The sequence below is a fragment of the Bemisia tabaci genome, chromosome 10 (assembly GCF_918797505.1).
Source record: "Bemisia tabaci chromosome 10, PGI_BMITA_v3".
NCBI classification, from domain to species: domain Eukaryota; kingdom Metazoa; phylum Arthropoda; class Insecta; order Hemiptera; family Aleyrodidae; genus Bemisia; species Bemisia tabaci.
Window position 1 is genome coordinate 7,806,393 of NC_092802.1, and position 21,242 is coordinate 7,827,634.

The 21,242-nt window shown below is 35.7% G+C and overlaps 1 protein-coding gene across 2 annotated transcripts in view; it reads right to left on the reverse strand.

The window, feature by feature from the left end:
• Nucleotides 1–1,084: 1,084 nt before the first annotated feature.
• LOC109029885 (ABC transporter G family member 23) overlaps nt 1,085–21,242 on the reverse strand; it is a 67,566-nt gene continuing 47,408 nt past the window's right edge. The window contains exons 2-16 of one of the 2 annotated variants that reach the window (XM_019040588.2): nt 20,599–20,764; nt 17,115–17,247; nt 16,451–16,605; nt 15,127–15,234; nt 14,500–14,593; nt 13,581–13,730; nt 12,616–12,743; nt 11,338–11,554; nt 9,927–10,104; nt 8,612–8,727; nt 7,664–7,734; nt 7,247–7,335; nt 6,183–6,359; nt 4,718–4,804; nt 1,085–3,626 (exon numbers count right to left, since the gene is read on the reverse strand). In XM_019040588.2, coding sequence (XP_018896133.1) covers nt 3,394–3,626; nt 4,718–4,804; nt 6,183–6,359; nt 7,247–7,335; nt 7,664–7,734; nt 8,612–8,727; nt 9,927–10,104; nt 11,338–11,554; nt 12,616–12,743; nt 13,581–13,730; nt 14,500–14,593; nt 15,127–15,234; nt 16,451–16,605; nt 17,115–17,247; nt 20,599–20,726 — 2,064 coding nt within the window. In that variant the 5' untranslated portion in view covers nt 20,727–20,764 and the 3' untranslated portion in view covers nt 1,085–3,393. Of the gene's footprint in view, nt 3,627–4,717; nt 4,805–6,182; nt 6,360–7,246; nt 7,336–7,663; nt 7,735–8,611; nt 8,728–9,926; nt 10,105–11,337; nt 11,555–12,615; nt 12,744–13,580; nt 13,731–14,499; nt 14,594–15,126; nt 15,235–16,450; nt 16,606–17,114; nt 17,248–18,660; nt 18,851–20,598; nt 20,765–21,242 lie in introns of those variants that run through there. The other variant, XM_019040589.2, reaches the window with a different exon arrangement.

Sequence of the window (21,242 nt, forward strand, 5' to 3'; positions counted from 1 at the left end):
CATGTGCATTTTTTTAAATTGAATTCTGAAACGCTGTCGTTTATAACTTGTCAATTGGCCCCTCTGCATATCCATTAAATTTTTAGCAAGCTGTAGTACAAAATTTTTTACAAACGGTTTATGTCGTCAATCTGGCATTTGTTGTAGAAAGCGTTTCTTTTTGCTTATTTTTACCAACTTAATGGCGAAATTAGATGGGTAAAGAAACTGTTTTGTCCTAAGTCACATCAGCTCTAAAATAATTCTAAAATCTTTTCGGCAGCTCCATCACAACCGTTCCAACTGAGCTCGAAGGACTCTCCCACACTTGTAATTTTGCGTAGATTATTACCCCTATACTTGGACAGGACATGTAAATATCAATTGTATTTTACTTTAATTGCACTAATGTCCAGTATGTATATTAAAATATTGATTATTGGATTTTTTGTGCTTGAGATACCGCGTGAAGATTCTTAATTTTCCTAGTCAATTCTATTTGTATAAGGTTTCACCTCGAAATCTTTGCTCGGTACTGATTTTGCACTCCTCTCGGAGAATCTAAATTTTGACCAGCCGCGGTACTCGTCAGAGACTTTTTAGACTTTTTACTCAGCCTTAACCGTAATTTTGTTTATTGAACATATGCATAATTTTTAACTTAAATTAATAATTAAATCTGTTTAGTTGTATTTTTCCAAATGTTTTGAAGTGTCTGTTTTGTTTTTCCCCCTACTTTTGCCCTTCTGTTTTCTCCCAAGAAATTACTAGACTTCAAAGTCAAGGTTGTGATATAATCGTGTACATTTTCTTTTTTTCTTTTTTTAAATGAAATACATTTGTATGTTATTAGCTTAGTAAATTCTGTCTTGACTTTTTCTTTCCTTACTTAGTGTGTGAAGTTCTTATATTTGTCCGAAATACGGCACATACGTGATAGAAATGAATAGTGTACTTGTGAGAAGATTTCAAAGAAATAATTTTAAAAAAAAATTCATCTCTTATTCCGAAAAATGCATAAAACAATAGATTTGAAACATTGCTTCTTTCCACACGAAATAAAAGATGATTAGGTTCTAATAAAAGTAAATGAAAGGTACAGCAATTTAAAATTACAATGATTTACTTACAGATCACACTGGCTACAAAAATTATTAACATTAAAACAAGTATCAACAACTAACAAAATAACATACGGTAACTTTTCTGGACATTCTGGTTGGACTGAATCAAATCAGTTCAAACATCTAAAAAAGTGAGACAAAGAAGAAGTCCCTAAAATATTTTAATTATTCATTCCTTTATTCAACAAGGAATTCCAGATTTTCTTACTTAGTGCTTCTTTAGATGCTTAGAATAATACAAAAATTCCATGAAAAGCTTCGTTAAAGATCTCTCAACAGAGAGAGGCACTTGAATGAATTTTTTGCTCTTTTATGCGGACAATAAGGGGAGAAGATACCACTGATTTAAAAAAGAAAGAGAAAAAGGGGTATCACCCCTCAAATACATTCTGTACATACTCTTTAATAGAATTAAAATGGCACTGACAACACTGGACCAATTGATATAATAAGACTGTTAGCCGCAATATCAGGGTAGGTTTTAAAACCTGAGCTATTGATTGTTAACAGGGCTGTAAGAGATCTTCAACTCTCTACCATTCCATTATGCAGTCTGCACTTCAAATCGAGGTTGCCAGATTGTGTGAAAAAACCTTGATATTTCACATTGAGTTCAATTGAGGAGTGTGCTAAATCTGGTAACAGTGCTTCAAAGAAATTCAAAGGCGTAGGAACCTAAGTACAAATGTATAATGGAACATTTTCTCTGGAATGCTATGAAATTTGTGAAAAATTATCAAAAGCTGAAGGAGATTATAGATAGGTACCATGAAGTATTTTGAGCAAAAATTTTAAAAAAAATGGAAATTTGGCACATTTTGGTGAAAAAAGATGGAAGAGTTTTTGGAAAAAAGTACAGAGATTTCCTTGGTTTCCGTTCATGGCTGTAAAAGTAAGCTTAGATTTTCATGAAACCCAACGAGTATGAAAACGAAAGTTTTCTCATTCGAATCGCATCAACTAATGAAAAAGATAAAATTGAGTATACCTTATTAAAAAATCTAAAACTTTTTTGAGCGAGAGGTCTATCACTTCACAATTTAACAGGTACAGGGAAATTAAAAAAATTCTCAGGAGTCAGCGAATGTTTGGAATTATTCAAGAGGACTTGATCAGATCATTCTGCCATCTTAATTGTACAGTTTGCCGTTTTTTTTTGGGGGGGGGGGGGGGGGGGGGTTACGTATTTCTCATACTTAGAAAACGTCACCAGCAAATCTGGTAGCTTTTTTTGGCTCCTAAAATTAACTCTCCTTAACAAAAAAAACAAAAAAAAAATCCCTTTTGGACGGATTATCTCTATGAGATTGCAATTAAAACTAACAATGATGTCAAACCCAAGAACACCACTCAAAATAGAGGAAAAAGGTAATTTAACTTCGAAGTTAAACAATTACATTTGATTCTGAGTCATGGTAAGACAAAAAATAAAGAATACAGTGCTCTACCTGAATTACCGGTAGAGTGGTAAGAAATTTGCACTTGCAACCATCAGAGATAGCGCTTGAAAACAAAATTCTCTCAAAATACAGCAGACATCTTTTGCCGATAAAAAACTTTATTTAAAGTCTAAGCTTAAGGGTCTTTTAAAGCTGCCATTACGATCCTTTTTTCTTGTCTTCACTCGGATGATACTCCGTTTGTTTGTGCCAACCTTGGCGAGTATATGACTCTTTCCTCCTCCAAGTGTCTTGAATACTGATATTGTTTGGAGAAACTTTCAAACATTACACCGAAGTTTGCATTTTTACAAAAAGTACGAAGTTTGCAAAAACTTATTTTAAATTCTCAAGCGGAAGGCAATGAAAATCCTGAAATCGGCAGAGAAATCATCGGATTTCGAAGAGGTAACACAGAAACTGCTGAGAACTTTTCAGATATACCTATTTTAGGAATCTGATTTGCAAAGAACAAGCCATACTTTTGCTTTCATATGGCTCATCAGCCAGAGAGGACAATTTTTTTATGACTCATTGCTCTCAGATCGTCATTTTTGTTGATGGTAGGTGTAAATCAGAAATCGACAATGAAAATGCAAAAATGCGGATATTGGTTGCGGTATTTCAGAATCTCCGCTCCTATTTTACTTTTTAGAAGGAGACCAAACCGACATCATCGCTTGAAATATTCACAGAATAGATAAGAAAAATCACCGGAATTTTCAAGAAATGCCATTTATTAGTTTTCTGATGTCGAAAATTAAGTACGACGGGATGTCTGCAACGCTGAAAACCGAGATACGCATTTCTGCAGTTCCACCATCGAAATACTGCTGTAAGGAATATTTCAATTACTTCTGCTTCACACGAAGCCCGTTGTTCGTTCGAACGACAATGGTCGTTATTAGGAGGAAGAATGCAATCCAGCCAAACGATGAGAAAAATCCTTTGTAGACTGTTGGGTGTGTTATCATCCATCCTCGCGCTGACATCGCTCTGAAAGCCTCCGTTGGGAGTGTAAGGGGAAGCGCCCAGCCAACGGAACGCAGAATCCAGTGCATGCCCTCCAGAGGCCACATCATACCTACAATAAGGAATTAAAAATACATATTAGAATATAATCAAAATAATAATTAATATATAATTTTAGAATATTAATATATTTTTCTCAGAGAACTTTTAGAGTGATGCACAGAAGCAAGAATAAGAGGAATTTAAACAAATCTATTCTTTGTTGAGCATTAATGTTTAACCCTCTAAAACTAATAATGAACCATTAAACATATTCTGGTAGAGAAGATAGTAGTTTCGCTTTTCATTTTTGATGGGTATTAGATTTTATTTTCTGCGAAGCAAGTTGCAGTCATGCAGTCTTGACGAAGGAGAGATATCAATACCTATGAGCTGTTTTTGGGCCCCCCTGAATTTCTTACTGATTTTACGATCCTTTGCTCATTCAAGGTCTATATTTTACAGAATGCATCATGATTTGGTAATTTTTGGTCTCTTTTATGCGTCTAATACTAGCCTGAAAATGAGTCTGAAGGCAGATTTTGGTAAAAAATGCGAGTTTGCAATTGAATGCAAAATTGTCGGCCCTATATAAGACCCGAAAAGAGACCGAATCATGATGCACTCTGTGAAATGAAGACATTCAATGGGCGAAAAATCGTGGAGTTAAGGAAATTCAGCTGAAGTGGGCCCAGAAACGGCCCTAATTGATACCTCTCTTTTCTTTTGAAAGCCCATAATCAAAGCCAAAGAGGTCAAACCAAGAGAAGGTCTGTGGTATTTTGATGCTTTTGGTTTGAATACAAGGTTTTTGAAAAATATATATTCAAAACTGGCTCATTCTTTGGGTACTAATAAATTATTGTTTTGCAAAACATTGGTGGTGAAACCACAATTCTGAGAGAATGGTTCTGTCAATGTTGTACATTTCATATGAGCCTATCAAAACATAAGTCTGTTCGAAATAAGGTACAGGAATCAATGGGTTTTGAAAAATTTCGCAGTTTTTAATTTGATTACACCAATATTCCTTAATTAAAAATTGATCCTCATCAACTTAAATGATCTGTACTGAAAAAAGAAAAGGAACTTATTGGTTTCAGCTGAAAATCAATTGTGAAAATTCCAGATAAATAAGTTTTAAAAGTTATTGAGTGAACTTACCACTGAGCATAGCTAGAGGGAAGAAACTACCAAGGCCCATGAAAGTGGCCGCAGTATCAGTATCACACATGACGGACACCATGAAACCTGTGAAAATAAAAATATATAAAAGTCAATAAAAAATTTCAATTCTCAGTGCTGAGGAACTTAAGTAAGGTGGTTTGAATTTGAAGCTTCATCCTTAAAAAAATATTTTATAGTCCGTTTTATAGAGTAAAGAATTTTGAATTTCATTATGATTAACCTTTCATAAATCATCTTCTGTACTACTTCTACATATTCAATGCATCTGCTTGTTTATCAAAGCACAGCAGTCGTTGAGTCAGAAAATTCAAGCAAAAAAGCTCCATGTTTTATTTGTATCATTTTCTTCTGGAAGAACAAGATGAAAACTTCTATAATAAAAAAAAAAAACGATATGCATAATAGGACAAATAGAGCAAAGTATACATTTATCTTGTGCAGAACTTGTGTGATCAAACGAATTACATTTTGCAATGAGGAACCACTATTTCTGGCCCAATTTAGAGACAACATACATGTCATTGGTTTCCCTATGCAGATATGTGCTTTCATGGGAGAGCCAGAGATAGTGGCTCTTTATTGCAAAATGTAATCCAAACGATCCGCAGATGGCAGCTGATCTTACAAAAAATGTGACGAAAGGCAAAAACGGGTTTTTGAAAAGTATAGGCTACTTTTTTACCGACGCTGCATGATATCGTAAAATAAATCCAATAAAAATTGATAAATTTCCAACCAGAAAAGGCAAAAATACCTTCGTGAACCAATAAGTATATCGATGACGAAACTCCCGAACTACATATCTTGAATAGGGATGTTGCAGACTTCCTATCATACTTTATTTTTTAATTGGAGGACTAAATTTTTAATTTGGAGAACAACGACGTCAATTCTTTGAAACCTCCTTGATTTCTCTTCTCCGTGCGAGGAAAATTCTGCGCAATCTTCAAGAAATAATGTTGATTTGATCTCTTTAAAAAAACTTAGAGAGGAGCATAGATTTTGAAACACAGCAAATGAGATACATAGTTTGGGAGTTTCACCATCACTGTTCTTTAAACATGATTTTCGGCATGATATAAACTAGGAACTGCCTAGGATGACCGAAGAGAAAGGCTCTTTCCGCAGTATTTCAGGTTGGACAAGGTCGAGGACTGCAGAGGCAAATAAGGAATCAACCCCAGGAAATGCGAATTTCACCTTCCCTCACTTCCTCAGGGGGAGGGTTGACAATGATGTCCTGATTTTAACCTGAAATAACTGAGAAAAAGCCTGGTATGGGTGGTGTGAGGTAATGGACTGCTAGGAGAAATGATGAGTTTTGACAGCTTCTAAAACTGTAGAGTTTGAGGCTTCAACGATGATAATTCCATAACAAAGCACTTAAGAATAAGCACTTAAAATTAAGGAAAATGATAAAGAAGTAATTACATTGTCATACCATAGCACATTCCACTGGTTCCTGTCAGCCACAAGAGAGACAGAGTCCAACCCAAGTTTCCAACTAACGGGTTGTCGAAAATCACAAAGAGAACGATGATCATCAGCGTTGTTTGAATGAAGAGGACAATGAACTGAACAATGATGTGAGATATCACGACCTCCAGCACTGTTACACCTTCAAACAAAATAAAAAGTCCATTAAATACACCGAAGGAAATTAGTTTTACATACCACAAGGACGTAGAAATGAATAAAAAATTGAAAACACAAAAGTCAGGATAAAACAGAATGACTGAATAGGGTTGATAAAAGTGTAATGAGCCACCGGACAGACATTAAAGCACTGTAAGTGTTTCCTTATCTAATTTAATACTTGGCGCAATGACATATTCAGAATATCCCAAACCAATTTACGAGCAAGATTTTCTTTTTCCTTTCCGGCCAGGTTTAATACAATTTTTACAATGCAGGTTCTTATTTTCTAACAACTATGATCTATTCTTTGAATAATTACCATTTATAATAAGTTATGACACTAATTGGGAAACACTAGCACTACCTGGGGCACTAAATCAGGTGGGTTGAGTGAAAGATATACCCTTATTTTTTTCAGCGGCATTAGTGGATTCAAACTTTCCACTAGCTTTAAAACCAAAATCGATGTAGGTTGAATCAATCATTGAATACTTATGCACGTTCAGCAAATTGCTAGAATCCCTTCTCATACAAATTTCCTCGCCTTTGGCTCATAGTAGGTACTCAACTTGCAAGGAGAAATTATTTCACACAAAGCAAGCCAAAATTAATTTTGTAACCCATCCCACTCAAACAAATTTTAACTTTACGGCAAACAGGAACTTTGAATTATTGAGGGCATAAAGCACTGATTTTTCACTTAAGCATTGAATTTGAATATTTTAAACATGTCAGCGGAGTTCTACATAAAATTTTGATGAGATGAGAATGGATATGGTCCTTCATTTCCCTGTGGAACACTATATGGTTGTCCATTGTGATGAGAATAGCGCAGAATGTGAAAAAAAAATCAAGAAGATTTTATACCTGCAACTAAACTCCGTTCCAGAAGCCCTGCCATTTTTTCCATCAAAATTGCACCGACCGTAAAGACCATCGGAAGATAGAATTCAAACCTGCGGGCATAATTAAAAGAAAATATATTAAAAAATTTAAAAGCAGAACAGCCTACCTGAAGAGTTACACAGAACATTAAGAAACATCACACGCAATCTTTGACAGTGGTTCACTTTAAAATTGAGAGAAATTTTAGAGATCATGAGTTAGTTTTCAATTAATGTAGAATACAGGGGCTAAAGTTCAGCCACTGAACTTCATCAAACAGATTCTAGATACTGAAGACTACTTTCCTCTTTTTTTACTAGTCGAGGCACACAATAGTTTATAGGTTACTTCAGAGTATATATTAGAAAAATGAGAGAGAAAAATCGAAAATTAACTTACAAGGAAATGATAGCTGGAGCTGTAAAATGAACAAAACTTGGGTTGTTGTTTCCATAGATAGCATCCTCTATCTGAAAATAAAATAAAAAGAACACGTAGAAATGAGCAAGACTAAAGAATAATAGGACGTATTTCTGTCAAACGGAACTAAGCGCCATAGGGTGAGGAAGGTAGAGGGGGGCTTGGATTGGTGGCAAAACCGGGCGTCGGGCTCATTTCGTCCTATACTCGCAATGCTTTTCCATGGCGCTTAGTTTCGTTTGACAGAACGCGCTATCCGGCATTCTAAATTCCTCAAAAGGAACTCAAATTGGCACTTAGTTCCGTTTGACAGAAATACGTCCAATATAAAACGATGAAGTGTAAAATTGAATTGATTACACTCGTTATGGGAAAGGAGGGACATGTCTATTTTTTAAAACATAAGAATTCATTTTAATGAAACGAAACTAACGTTCTTTTCCTCTTACAAAATTTTCATATAGGGCAAACTTGTTTTTTAAAACCCCAGCGTTCTTCGAGGAGCAACTTTTACCATTATCTATATTTTTATTGAAAAAAGAGATCTTAGCAAAAATTTGTGACTGGAAAGAGGGAAACCAAATGTTGTCACAGAAGGGATCATGGCCTCACAAATTTTGGCACTCATGCAAAGAACACATGTTGATAGATACATATTTTTCAAAGTGAGAACTCTTTTTGTTGATGCTATTTTTCAAAAATGCCAATCATTCAGACTTTTCTCTCATTTTCGATACGCTAGAATGCAGATTGCCAAAAATTAAACTGAAAAATTTAAATTTAAAATGATTTGCTTCACAATCCCTTTTGCGAAAGAAAAATATTGATTGAAAATGAAGGATGCTTTTAAATAAAGCATATTGTGGAGATAAAACCCATTGCAAAAAACTACTGAGTGGTACTTTTTTCAGTAAAAAAAGTAAATACCTTTATTGGAATGTCGGCTACCCTAGGAGTCCAACCACAGTCAGAAAAGAATGCCTGTAGGAAACTAACGTACCCAGTCAACATGTCTCTTCGTAACATATTTCCAATATATTGATCTGAAATTAATGCAGGGACAAATTAATTTAGATGAAGACAAGGAAGGTTCTAGAAACAGAGAACCCCAAAAAATATGAACAGGGGATAGATTGACAGTCCCCTATTGATAACTCTGAAAAGTCTTGAAACAATGACATACTGATCTCTAAATGTAACACACAAAGTCTATTTAATCTCTTCAGAATACTCTAGCTCATGCCTTATTTCAATATTTATGAAAGCTAGTCGGATTTGGTGGTAACAGACGATAAAAAATTGCGAAATTTTCAGCAACATTTTTGGCGTTATTCCTAGAGCAAGAATTGCGGGTACTGCACAAAGCCAAATCAAGACAAAACAACAAAATTTAATGAATCTGTTGCCCCCACAGGGAATACAGATTTTTTTTTTTGTGTCTTGTGGAGATAAAAAATCTGCAACAGATACCAAACTTTAACCGACTGTTGCCAACCTCATAAAGGTTTCGTGTATCTCACAAGAGAAAGTTCGGCCCGATATGAGGGTAGGGCATTGCCAATTAAAAGATGTTAGGTAAGTTTGGCTGGAAAAATAATGAATAAATTTAGGGAATACAGACAGAGTCACCGCCGAAAAAATTTACACAATTTTAGACAGCGACAAAAGATCACCTGACATCATTTTAGCACGGAAAGTAAATGCAAGAATCAAGATCGCGGATCTTCCGTTGCAGTTTAACAGTGCAAGAACTTATGTGGCATAGACTCTGAATGAATGGACCTTAAAAGGGTAAAATTGTATACAAATTTTTCCACCTTCTTAGGAGGATTTCTTGACTGGAGGAGGAGGCCTAAGACTCACAGTTTTTCTCTTCCGTAGGCGTACTATTCATTGTAATCTTTTTGATAAAAGTGTAATCTTTTTTTAAAATTACGACGACTTTTAAATTGCCTGGCACCTTTTTGTTTTCTAGATTTTTCTGCTACCCTTTAAACCCTACCGTGCAAAGCAATTTTCTGGTGTTATAAATTCAAACAAATATGATAGAGAAAAAGGGAGTGACAAAAATTGAATCTTTCAGTTTGAAAACGACCCATCTTGGAAAAATGAAATTTTTCAGAAGACTATAAAAACTGTGTGACAGCTAGAATATGAGTGTTTAGACGCAAAAGAATGGACATCATAAAAAACCGGAGTTGGGTCATTTTCTAACTGAGAGATTCAACTGAATGATTCTTACTAGACATATCCTGCCAGATCTCAACTTCGCTTAAATCAATGTCGATTGGATCAGTGCCTTCTTGTTGCTGTATTCGCTCCATCAGGGATGCTGTGTAATTTCTATTGAAATACAAAAGACCCCATGCGAAGTTCTTTTTTACTGCGAGTTTAGCTGAATCTAAATCCTGGTATTCGACCTGTGAACACAAAGTAGAATTAGAGGACCTGTTTGATGAGGTATGGTAGGAGAGGAACTTTTTTTAAAAAATTGGAAAAGATTTGGTCAATGGTTGACATAAATTTTAAAAACTCTTTCTTCGAGCTTTCCTTGATCATCTATTTGGTGTCAGAACATAATTTTTAGGAATATTTCTTTTTGATTTTTTTTGATGGGTCTCCTAATACATAAAATTAATTTTAAAAGCTCACTTCTCTCACTTTCAATTTGTTAATATAAGACGCATTTGAGTCCGCCTTCAGTTCAAGACTCGAACTGAACTGAACTGAAACTGAACTTCAGTCATGAGCTGAAAATGGATTCCAAAGTAGTTAAAAATGCGCCTGAAACTAACAAATTAGAGGGGAGAGAAGTGAGCTTCTAAAATATGTTTTATGTGATAGAAAACCTATCAAAGAAAAATCCTTAAGAAATACATATTCCTAAAAGTAGGTAATGTTTTCCTAAAAGTAATGTTAAATAGATGATTGAGGAAAGCTCTTTTACCCTCACATAGGTACTTCAGAGCTAAGATTGACACACGCCCTCACATTCTTGCATTTCTGGGCCGAAAAGAACCAATATTCTTCTGAAAGATAACAACATACGGCACACTGTTGTGTCAACAAAACGGCAATGCCATATCTTTGTGAGAAAACTTTCTTAAAAATTCGTTTTTCAGCCCTATTTTTCTTAAGTATGGCACACTGAACAGAAATTAAAATTTTAAAAAACTCACACTCTCAAAACTCAAAACTCATTTAGAAATTCATACTTATAATAAACATGCAAAAAAATAATGAAATCTGTCCAGCATCAAATTCCGTCCTTACATAAGCAATTTTTTTAACAATTTAGAACAAACCTGCATTGAATAAAGTGAGGGTTAAAGCTTTTTGCTGGGGAGTCAATACTCTTCTGATTAGAAACATTTTTTCACAATTTGCGTGGAAAATTTGCGCTAATCTCGGGTAATTCTACTTTGCAAAACGGGAAAAGTATATTGAGAGAATTTGCTTTCTATAAAATGTTTCAACATAGTTATTTTCATAACAATATCCTGCGGATTGATGACAATTTCAACTAAAGACAAATCCTCTGTCGGAAAAAAATTTCAGTCCATCAAACGATCACGGTATTGAACAGATGATTGACCCCTTCATTCAAAAAGACAAAAAAATTGTAAAAACTTTACATTAACACTATTTCTTACCAATCTTATTGTCTTTTCTCTCAGCTTTTCAAGATACCGACAACTTATTGGTAACGTCATATTACAGCCCCTGGAAGGATACTGGTAACAACTGCTAATGCCGTCTTCGAGTTCTTTATTGACTACAGCTATTGTGAGACCTTGTGGATCTCGGCCAATACAAGTACAAAACAAGAAGCACTGAACAACCGGTAGAAGCAATAGGAAACACATGATTCTGAAAAAAAAGAAAGAAAAATGAGTGGAAAAATATAATGCGATAAAAAAAGAAAAAAAGTACTTCATATAAAATTCCTTGATAAAAATTAATATGAATGTGACAAGATTTCGGAGGAAAATTTCAAATTATTTTCTTCTTAAAAGTATAATACTGGACCAAAAGTTTACTTTATTGAACCCAAGAACCCAATTTAATGAAACAAAAGATTTGAAGGACTAGCTAATGTAGGAGGAATTGAGCCCTTTGTTTGTACCAATAAACATATAACAATAAAATAAAACAAAAAATTCAATGAGCTTGTTTAGTAATTATTAATTCCTGCATTTTTGAAAATTAGGGGGTGCCTTTAGTTCGCAAAAATTCTCCCCACATCGTTTTGAACCATAACAACTCACAAAAATCAACTTCAAAATTGCTTATTTTGAGCTTTCATTTAAACAGGCTTCATTAAAACAAGCTTTCATTAAAACGAAAGGCAAGATGGCATCAAGAATATCCGTCCCATCTAGCGCACACTTTCAACTGCGCGACTTCTTTGCTACATTTGTGGTCCATGCTGTCATATATTAATAACGGCTGCACCAACCGTAAATCGTAGCAAAAGGGTCTTGCGCTTCAAAGTGTGCCTGAGGCGGGACACCATCTTTGCTTCCTTGATAGTGAGGGTTTAAATTGAAGCTTAAAATATGCAACTTTGACCTTTTTTATGGGTTAAAAAAATCTGAAAAAATTTCCGTGAACTAGGTGGACTTGCTTCTGTTCAAAATTGCAAGAATTTAAACTAATTACCTGATAAAAATTGCATTTGCAATAAGATTCTGCAAAACATTGCAGTCTCTTTCCAGGTTTAGGAAATACATAAAAAATTGCAAACAAACTTTCATAAATGTATTTATCATTCTTTTCAAATTTGAAAATCTCGGTTGCTGAGACATCTTTTTTTGCTGGGTAAGTTGAAGGGGGGGATTCTTAATATGGTATGGAATGAAGACCAAGAAAAAAATTGTTGGCATGTGATGTTCTAGAGGGATTGTTTCACAATACCAGTCAGCACTTACGGAATATTTCTTTTCATCCAGTAGAAGTTTTTCAAAAGTTGAGCAGTAATTCTAGCAAAGGAACACATTGAGTCTTGTTTCAAGGGCGGCTCGGGCGGATGTGCAGGAGTAGGATATTCTTCTATATTCTGGAAAATTAAAATTTAAGGTTTGACTAAATTGGTAAAACTTACGCACAAACATCTTTATTCTATGATGCGGCGGTTGCACCAATTACAGAATCGTGTTTTGATGATTTTGAATTATAGATCAGCAAGAAATAATAAGATCTGTCCAAACATCAAGTTCCCAACAGGCTGATGGTTGAAATTGATAAACAAAGCTATAGAAAAAGAAGCTATTGGGAGTATGGAGGAGTCTTGTTGGTTGCAATGGGTGGTTCCTAAAGACTGACGGAGAAAATGATGGACTAACTGTGAGTTCTCTTGTGAGTTACCATTAGTCAGAATATTACCTACCTCCTTTGTCTATTGCACCCACTTACTTCCTCCTATAGGATCCTTCCATATCCTTTTTGTCTTCTTTGTCTATAGCTTTATCTATCGATTTCAACGATCATCCCACTAATACATACAACCGTAGTGGGTTATTCTGCCATGCTAAGGAAGAACTCTGTAAGAACCTACAGACATTGTCAAATTTTCCCCAATAAAAGGCAAATTTTAAGGGAAACTTATAAATACTTTTCATCCAATTTTGCAGAGAATTTGTGGTCCTTGACTTTATCTGGACTCAAGGAACTGATAAAAAATGCTTGACACAGGTGATCTGGATCACCCTGTATGATCGTCTCAGATAAGATTATCATCCAGGAGATAGACTCTCTGGATTTTAGCGGAGGGTAGAATTTCAAGACTTTTTTTCAATGAGGAATGTTTTATTTTTCAATGCATTATTAGGAAAGAAATTAAATATTTGATATAATGGGTTACCCAGAAAGCTTTGGTAAGGTAAGACAAACTTACACAATTTTCATCTTCACGGCCTATAGTTGAGCTGAGTTGTTTTTTACTTAATTCGAGAAAAGCTTGTTCTAGAGTATCACAATGATGTTTCACCATTAACATGTTAGGTGCTTCTTCAGCAAGAAGCTGTCCACCACGCATTAAACCAATCTGAAACAAAAATTAAGCGTACATATAAAGCTCAGGAATCATGAGTAGTTTTTGATGATGTCTGTTTGTCTTTGCTCGGAAAATGCATTCCATTATTTTGAGCCATTGATATGCAACATATGCACGAGGCAAAATCACAGCATCACAAAGTCTAGAAAAGTAAATAGCAAGATGTAAGGGGCCAATACCTGCCTGATCTCAAGAGCTTTCAAATTGCCAGAATCTATGGGAAATTTGATCTTGATTGTGGAAATTATCGAGATGCAGAGATTGCAGGTGCATCATAGATTGCAGGCCATACTTGGAAAGCTGGGAAAAATCTGGGGATTTCAGAATTATTCTTGGTCGGTACAGCGACGTTTATCCTGTCGATTTTCTTGGAAATGGTGTAATTTAAGGAAAAAATTCATTCTATAAAAAGTGCTTGAAATTATAGAATGAGTTGAATTAAGTAAAAAAATCGGACATTATGGTCCGTTTTTCATATTTCGAATTCCGGATTTCCCTGGCCAGGTTGTACCGACCTACGTCACAGGGTAAACAAACCTCAAGAAGCTAACACCTTTTTTTTCTCTATGACATTCAACTCCTCAGCAATCACTTCAAATTTTGGTCATTCTTGTTTTTTAAAAAAGAAAAAATGTGTTGGAAGAAATTGGAGACTTCTTCAATGGGTCCCACTAAAATTCTGATGGAATGATTTCGTTGCACAGAGACACATAGATAGGACAGAGACATGACGCATTGGAGACAGTGCAATTATACTTACAGTGTGGGCCTGCCTGGCTTCTTCTATATAATGAGTTGTGATTATAACAGTCTTATTTTTGTTTGCCGTCATTTCTAAAAGACGTTCCCATATACTGAAACATAAAGCAAAAACGTTATTAACCACGATTGCATGATACCATAAGCTGCTTGCAGTCAAAATAAGCTGTTTTGAGACCATTTTAAAACAAAATTACTTGATGTCAAGGATTGGTGTTGTTTGACTCCATTAGAATCACCCAATGATTATGTATATGATACGACACAATGATTTTAACAGATTAAGCGAGTAGAAAGAAAAATAAGATTTTGATGAAAAACTCTCTATAATGTTTCAAAGAATAAGTTGCGGATGGTTCAATTAATATTTTGGCTATCAAGTAGAGAAAAGTTACATCATAATTCAGCAACTTTCAGCAGATTTTTTGTCCTTCTAACTTAAACCAAATGCAGAATTGCTGTGTCAGCAAAATCAAGAAAAAATCTGAAAACCCTCCTAAGTACCACACAATTTTCTTGTGTGAGAGATTTAGTGGCAATTGATTTGATGTCCTTAAAAATTCTGTTTCTGATCATTTTAGGGTACCTAAAGGGGTTACCGTATGAGTGATTAAAATTGAAAGTTCACCTGGCACTGAGGACTGGGTCGACTCCTACGGTTGGTTCATCTAAAATTAAAAGCTGAGGATTGTGCAAAAGAGCAACAGCAAAGGACACTCTCCTTTCTTGGCCACCACTGCAACAGAAAAATGTTTCCATTAGAAATGGACACATTCGATAAATGTTTAGATAAAAAAAAGTTGATGGCAAAAATCAGATTTTTTAAAGTCAGGAGGAAGCACTTCTGGACTTCTGGTGTAAGCAGTACTACTGACAAGCCACTGAACACAAATTAGCACTTCACTATTACTAGTTTAAAAATTGTTAAAAATTTAATGTAAAATTAGAACTCGGAAAAAAATGATGAATGAAATAGATAATGAAACAATAATAAGTATAATGATATCATAAATAAATTTAATCTTATGCTCATAAGCAATTATATGCATGGCAGACCTATTACGTACCATCATCTGACTTATCTAATTCAATCAATGAACATTATGCAGTTCCTTTTACAACATTGTTGAACTTGTTTATGCACAAGCGACTTATCGGATACTATGCAGTAAAATTCTGCAATACCAATTATATTGTTCATGACATTCTGATAGATTCTTATCGACAGTTGCCAAAGATATTCTTTCCCCAATTTTTTTTCTTTAGGGATCATATGAAATACCCTGTTGGCAATTATTTTGAATCGTAAATAAAAAGTGACTAGAAATTGAAAACAAAAATGAACAGCAACAATTGACACACAACAAATAAAGTTCATACTCAAACTTTTGAAAAAAGACTGATTTTTCCTAAAATTTTCCTGCTTTCCAAAATTAACCTAAGTATAATCCGTACTTCTTAGTGCCATGGCTAAACCTCCTTCCGCACAATGCTACTGGGCCATTTTCGAGCATCATATTGTTTTGAGCCATGGTAGGAGCTAAAGAGTTTTTTTCTGGGAAAGATCTGCCAAAGTATTTCAATTCCTTTTCTATTATTTTTTCATTAATTAAACATAATGGAGCCAAGTTCCATTCTTAAAAATGTTTAAAAAAATTATAACATTGTCGTTTTTGGACCAAATAAATTGAAGTTAATTTACAGAAAATGAGGAAAAAACTACGCAAAAATCGCTCATTCGAAGAAAAACAGGTTGGAATCTTGAACTAAACAAAAATAAAATCATGCACTAGACATATCATTCGTGGCTTTAGTCATAGCACAGGTCTCAAGGCCTTTGGAATAGTTAATGTACTACACCCTATATGATCCTGATGAATGAAAGCTTCACTGTGCTATTCCATCCGTTGATTTAAAATTGAATTTGAAATGTGACAAAATAGTTTTCTTACCTTAGGTTATTGATTATACTATCTTCATGGGGTAGCAACAAAAATTTCAGTAGCTCATCTGTCCTCTTTCGAATCTGGCTTGCAGATAAATCGAAAAGACGGCCATAATATGTCATCGTTTCTTTGATACTAAATTCCTTGAATAAAGCCAACTCCTAGAATCAGCGAAAAGAACAATTCTAGTTCAGTGAGGTAAACAAAAATTCTTCGAAGTTAAAAATTAAAGCTGAATTATTCATCATTGTAATTTGAAGGAAGTGAAATCGGAGGTAGTGACACTAACGAAATGCTGCAGCCATACTGACTGACAAAAGTGATGAGAATCGAATATGGCTGTATCTGTATATCATTGTTTAGAGCTTAGACAGTCTTAGAAAGCGAACAAACTGTGTTTAAGTTTTGAAGGGCTAACTTTGAAAAAATGTCAGCTGAGGTACATTTAAGTAACAATGGTTTTAGGATTTTTTTCAGGTAAGAGCATTTGCTCCTGAAGCTCAGTTTTCCACATGGTGAAAAATTACCTACCTGATTTGGAATGATTTTTTACAGAGAAATCGTTCGACCAAGAAATTTAGATGGTTGCTCATCTTCGAGCGGTTCACAAACTTGCAGAAGCTTAACTATAAATATAAGTATGATTGATATTCAAGGACTAAAATTTTACCTGTGGCATGTATCCAATATTGGCTTTTGTTTTTGCTTTGACGCGAACATACCCAGCATCCAAATCACTCCTACCAACAATACAACTGAGCAAAGTTGTCTTTCCGCAACCACTGGGACCAAGTAATCCATAGCTGAAACAGAAATACAAATTATAAATTGATTCCGAAGTTTCAAGTTGAAAAACTTTAAACTTTTTATGCACAACATTCATTGAGATATTTCAATCTATAGGCAAACAATGTTGCAAACATTTTAGCAACAATTGAGTAGGTACTTATTCAGATATTTCTCCTGAAATAAAAAATTCCCTGATGTTGTCTTATGCTGACCTCTGAGAAAAAGTCAATCTCCAAGTTGCTTCCTTGTTCCGGAAAATATTACGAAAAGAAGTAGCTTGAAAATTATTTTATTAATTCTACTCATGCTATTAGCATCACATGGCGCTGTAGGCTTTCAAGTATTTGCACACAAAATTTGACAAAGAGGCACTTTGAAATACTGTAAGAGTATATCTTGGGTGAGTAATACAAATCGTTTTGCCTTTCGGTTTGCAACATTCACTCTGACGTACTTTTAAAACTATTTCAAGATGTACCTTGGTCAAACTACGTGAACCAACATCTGACGTACCACAGCATAACGAAAGGGTGGTTTCACGATAACTGGAATAGTTTTGTTGCCGTGACAGACAACTCATTTTTCAGTCATATTTTTAGTAGAAATGATAATCACTCGGATTTGTTTGCATTAATCTTCAAAGGCCAGGCGACCCGAGTTTGATGGTCTCAAACAATGGTTGCCTGGGGCTGGTTCAGTAGGGATGGAGGGGGGATGGGACTTAAAGCGTGGGATTAGCCCTTGTGGGCTATTTGAAGTAGTAAAAAAAAAAAAAAAAAAAAAAAGGTTACGTAGTATAATGCTTTCTAATGATTTATTGCTCTATTTCTCAATTAATATTACTTATGTAAATTCCGAAAATGTGCTGTCTGTTACGCGGTAAAAAGTCAGCGTAACAGACAGCACATTTTCGGTCATTTATATGTTAAAATTGAAAAGAAGAGCAATAAATCTTTGAAAAGCGTTATAACTTGTAACCCTGTGTGGATTAATACCAAAAAATTCAAGTGATTATCATTACTACGAAAAATATGACCAAAAAATATGTTGTCTGTTACGGCGACAAAACTATTCCAGTTCTCATGAAACCACCCGTAAAGCTCTGATTTTCTTCAAATGCTTCAAAATCCGGAAATCATCCATTGATCAATCAACTAGTGAATCGTTCCCTAAAAAGCTGATCAAGGCTCTGTCATTGTGGACGGTCTAATGGAGAAATTCTGTCCTCGCAAATAAATCCTTGAAAGAGAGACGAGACAATGACAAAAATAATCATTGATGATCTTTATATCCAGTTGAAGAGTGCGATCATTGGCTTAAAACAGTAAATATGTGCTGAATGATGACTCTTTAAAAATTCATTGCACATCGGTTGACGAAAAGCTTTTTCAACTGAGAATCTCATAAGAAGTAGAATGAGTAGGTACCTGATGCGACAGCTGAAGAGATTCGATGGTTTATGATGCGTGAAGTCTACATGGAATCATGGGCTAAACGCACAAACTTATTGAAATTAACAGGGCTTTTACAGTTTTAATCACGAATTCTCAAACAAATTGCGTCTTATGATCACAATTCATGAATTTCACGATGCCGTTGATGCAGTGCAAGGTGCAAACGACTATGACTAAAATTAACCTCAATCATACCATGGCGGCGGCGGATGACCAACCGGCAACCTCGCATGATTTGTTTACAAATTACCTCAATCATCAGTTGTGTCCAGTTGTGTCGCAAAGTCGGTCGAGTTCACTGTCGGTTCGGGACAAACGGATTTTCTTGGCTTTTTTCCATCGGAGGACCACAAATTCTAACTGTGCCATTTTGAGACCAAATCAAGGCGTACCGAAAGCGGAAAGCCACTAGCGTACTCCTCGAATAGGTAACTACCATTATGTTAACAACATTGTTTATCTGTCCATTCGAAGTTCATGAAGGAGAGTATGATGGATTCGATCGATTTGAACCGATCGACACCGATCTGAACGACGAATTATTAAAAGACCGGTGTCGATTCGATCGACATGAATCGATCGAAAAAAGCTTGAACCGATCGACGTGATTTGATCGACACTGATTAAATCAACATAACTCGATCGATTCACGCGACTTTGTCAATCAAATCATGGATCTTGTAGATCGATTCACAGGTTTGTTGAGCGATTCACGGGTTTTTCAACCTTTTCTCGGAGTTGTCGATCGATTCACGAGTTTGTCCATCGATTCACGGATTTGTCCATCGATTCATGTCGATCGAATCAATACCATCCGCTCATGAAGGGATATAATGGAAATGTTGCATGTGTGAGGAATTGCAATTTGACTGTTGATGCTTATGTAAAGGTTCGCGAGAAACACGATAGTGCCACCTGCATAGTTTTCTCTGAAATCAACTCCCAAGCTCCAAAAAATTTGGACTCAACTTGAGAGCTTTTTTTCAGCTTGGGAGTTGATTTCAGAGAAAACCAGTGGCGCCATCGTGTTTCTCGCGAACTTTTACAGAAGAATCAACAGTCAAATCGCAAATTCCTCACTCATGCAACATCTCCATCGTGTATATTCAAGTAGGTGATTATTCGCGCTCCCGGGTAAGTTTGTTGCCTATGCAGAAAAATTGAAGGCGAATCTTCACAGGTCACTGTGACCTGTGTGGAACCTGTGGAAAGGGACCAAGCCACATCAGCTATTGCCAAGTTGAACTACAAGCAATTTAATTTTTTACAAGAGAAAGTTTGTGTGGACTCCTTGGAAATTTTTGAAGAATTTGCCTCGCACTAGGTATGAAGAAACTTCACTGAAATTTGCAGAAAAATCCGCAGAAGCGTTTTCATGTAACAAATTGAATTGCCCGATTAAATTTGGCAATAGCTGATGTGGCTTGGATCCTTTCTGCTTAAAGCCCTCGTCCCACGATCAAATGAACTCATCAAATGCAAGATGGGGGGGTTCATCAACATTTGACGGCCCGCTAACATTTCGTCGTTTCCCGTACGAAGGAGCGTAACTCCATTCCAAGATTGCAAATTGACTCAGATAATTAGTTTATTTTACAAAATATGTACCTACTTGAGCAATTTTTAGTCAAAATTTCTCTGATTTTTGCATGGAATCCGAAGAATAATCAGGGAAATTTTCAGTTAGAAATGTCCGAAATTTCTCCTTGTTATATATGCAATTTTCGAGGAAAAACTTGGCAACATTGAAATGGAGTTACGCTCTTTCGCGGGGGAAACGACGATTTGATAGCGGACTTGGCGCGAAAACCAGTCGCCATCTTGTATTTGATGACTATTTGATGAGTTCATTTGATCGTGGGACAAGGGCTTTAACGTGATCCATTTTAGCTTGGTTGGAGAGTGACTTACATTGTGCCTTGGGGGACGGTCATGTTGAGACCGCGAAGGATGACGTTTCCGTTGGAGAAACGCTTGTAGGCGTCGCGGACAACGACGGCCGGCTCCCGGCTCCCGCCATCCATCACGCTTGAGTCCATCCTAGATCGATCTGTCCGCGCGGATCACCTCATGCCCTCTGAAACAAATCACATCCCAACAAAATTAGATTCCTCTTCATTTGTATTCAAAATCGGACACGTGGTTTCCGAGATAGGTATAGTGCGCCGAAAAAACGCTCGGCGGCCATCTTTAACGGCGGCAATCTGTAACGGCGCACAGTGGATCGAGTCAATAGGAGAGGTCGGACTTAAACTTTTTGTCTAAATCTGCAAACTTTGATGTTTATTTTGTCACATTTTCAATATTAAGGGTGATTCTAGAAGGAAATTTCACTAGGAAACCGATGAAAACACTTTGAGAACCTCAACATTTTGTTTAAATGGAGTTGTAAGCTTTTAAAGTTTCCAAATTTTGTCCGACCTCTCCTATTGATTCGATCCACTGTGCGGCGGCAATCTGTAACGGCGGCCATCTTTAACGGCGGCAATCTTTAACGGTGGCCATCTGTAACGGCGGCAATCTGTAACGGCGGCCATCTTACTTCCTGCACGGAT